This window comes from Verticillium alfalfae, genomic scaffold, assembly GCF_000150825.1.
Source record: "Verticillium alfalfae VaMs.102 supercont1.3 genomic scaffold, whole genome shotgun sequence".
Taxonomy (NCBI): Eukaryota; Fungi; Ascomycota; class Sordariomycetes; order Glomerellales; family Plectosphaerellaceae; genus Verticillium; species Verticillium alfalfae.
The window spans coordinates 2583412-2585961 of NW_003315036.1; the positions used below are offsets into that span (position 1 = coordinate 2583412).

At 57.4% G+C, this 2550-nt stretch overlaps 2 protein-coding genes across 2 annotated transcripts in view; both read left to right on the forward strand.

Annotated features, from left to right (window-relative positions):
- The window catches only part of VDBG_03318 (siderophore iron transporter mirA), a gene marked incomplete at both ends in the record, with an annotated part of 1980 nt that extends 1366 nt beyond the window's left edge, over window positions 1-614 (forward strand). Inside the window, one exon of the mRNA XM_003007133.1 lies at window positions 112-614. Coding sequence (XP_003007179.1) covers window positions 112-614 — 503 coding nt within the window. The remainder of the gene's footprint in view (window positions 1-111) is intronic.
- Window positions 615-1862: 1248 nt separating this feature from the next.
- VDBG_03319 (O-methyltransferase) overlaps window positions 1863-2550 on the forward strand; it is a gene marked incomplete at both ends in the record, with an annotated part of 1649 nt that continues 961 nt past the window's right edge. The window contains 2 exons of the mRNA XM_003007134.1: window positions 1863-2108; window positions 2161-2464. Coding sequence (XP_003007180.1) covers window positions 1863-2108; window positions 2161-2464 — 550 coding nt within the window. The remainder of the gene's footprint in view (window positions 2109-2160; window positions 2465-2550) is intronic.

Consider the following 2550-nt stretch of genomic DNA (forward strand, 5'->3'; position numbering starts at 1 on the left):
GCCATTCATCGCCATCGGTGTGGTCCTCATCCTCCTGTGCCGCGGGTCTCCCAATCTACCTCACCAACATATCGGGCTCACATATTGGCAACGAGCCTGCCTTCATCACAGTCAAGTCGCTCCTCGGCGTGGGTCGCGGCCTCGCCCAGGTGTCTCTGCAAGTTGCCCTCCAAGCAGCCGTTGGCAATGAGGAAATCGCCGTGGCCACCGCCGTTTATCTGTCGTCTCTGGGCTTCGGTTCGAACCTAGGCACGACCATTAGCGGTGGCATCTGGAACTCGATCCTCCCGCGCAAGCTGCGCGCCAAGTTCCCCGCAGCCGAGGCGCGTAAAATCTTTGGGTCCATCGTTGTTGCGCAGAACTACACGATCGGTAGTGTGGAGAGAGATGACATCAATGAGGCGTACCGCGAGACTCAGCAGACGCTGGCGATCGGGTCGTTGTGCGTCGGCACGGTGCTCGTTCTTCTGGCCTGGTTAGCGCAGAACGTCAAGCTTGGAGAGGAGGACGAGAAGCGGGCAGTGCAGGCTGATGAGGAGCTGGCGTGGGCTGTCAAGGCTAGGGACGCCGAAGGCGGAGAGCAGTTGGATGAGCTCGGCCGCGAGAGGAAGTGAGGTGTTGGCTCGGAACAAGACATAGCACTTGCACAAAGCTCGGAACTCAGTAACTGGCTTCGGATCAAACCTCGACCGAAGCATTTTTTTGGACCTTCACCTCGGGGAGTAATCTTCACGGCATTCATTCACGGCAATCGTTGACTCTCGCAAGGATTGTCACGAGAATCCGTACATTGCCCATCAAAACAAGAGAACCTTCGAAAAGAAATATGAAGCAGCTGGCCCACGTGGACTAGGTTCAACTCTGAAATCAGCTCGGGGGTCTGTCTGGAGGTATCTGACGATGATAAGTTAGCTGCAAGGAAAGTCTAACCGACAGCCTTGAGGTTAGGGTGAAACAATTATCCTGCGAAACCGTTGAAAAGATCCTCCCTCAGACCCCCGGCGATGAAAGCTCCGCCTTTGACGGGTCTCAACCTAATGTCACATAAGCTATGTTCCGGCTTGCTCCATCCCGCTTTCTCCTCCATCGGTCTACTACCCCTCCACGTCGGATATCGACGCTGCTCGGTGTTAATCCCGCAGAAGACGTGATCTGACGCCGAGTCCCCGAGGGTTGCCGCAAGGCGACAAGAGATCTTCGCCCACATTCCGTTCAGACATTGCTGTGCATGGGGCTGCAAGGCCTCCCTCCCTCCTTCACGGCGCAAAATTCCACGACCGCATAACCAGAACGGCGCCTCCAAGAAGTGCCGAGGCCAACCCCACGGGAACATTAAGCCAAGGAGCGGCACTGGCGGCGCCACGCATCGAATGGCCTGCGACCTAAAATTTCCTAGGTGCTCCCTTCTTCTGCTTGGTGCCCTGGAAAATGCCGCAAGACCACGTCATGGAGCCGGCACTGATGTCACCCCTGGGGACAGACCCCAACGGTCTAGCCTCCACTGGGCCTAGCATTTGGTGGGATCTCCATCACTTTTGATCTGATAAGATTATCTGATCGTCGCCTTGCGTTGGTGTTACATCCACTACCGCCACTACCTTGGTCTTCTTTCCACACCAGGATGGATCATGTATTCGCTTTCGGTTCTAGTTTCTCCTGCAGAATGGCGATTGTCCGAGTGCGGAGGGGCAGTTAGTCGGGCGCGAGGAGGGGTAGCTCGAGGCCAGAGCACTCTATCGCAAGCTCGTGATTCAGGGTTCGACGTTAAATAGACAGCCGGGCCTCTGACCATAGCAGCCGTGTCGATCACTCACGATCTCTGCTACTCTCACGCTCCCCGTTCGATTCGACCATCTCATACAATGTCTAATTCCCCAGAAACTCTCAAGAGCCTTGCGGCCAAGGTGACTGAGCTGTCAGCCTCCTTTACCAAGTTCCTCGAGCAGAACAAAATCCCCCAACCAACTTTCGAAGCCGATAGCCCGACCAGTTATGAGGGCATCACGCCCGAGGCCTTTGTGCTGCGCCAGAAGCTCCTTGACTCCTTACAAGACATGTGGTACCTCGCCCAAGGCCCAAGCGAGAGCATCTTCAACTATGTTCACAACGTGAGCTCTCTCCCTGGAGTCTTACCTGCCCCACGCGTCTGACATCCCTCAGTCCATGCCTGACGTTGCCGTGCTGAACATCCTGAACCATTTCAACTTCTGGGACGCAGTGCCCTTGGACGGCTCGGCGGATCACGCCACCATCGCCAAGCACACCTCCCTGCCGCAAGAAGTCGTCGAGCGCGTCCTCGAGCACGCGACGACGCTCCGCCTCTTCGCTGAAGTCAGTCCAGGCCGACCAGCCTCGGGTGTCCGCCACACATCCCGCTCCGCTGCCCTCGCCAAGAACACAGGTCTCCGCGCCCTCGTCGCCACCCTCCTCGACGATGCCGGCCCGCCCATGACCCTCATGAACCGTGCGCTCGAGCAGCACTGCAAGGGCCAGACAGAGCTGTCGCAAGACATGACCAGACGGCCTTTGCCGTGCTGCACAACAACGACG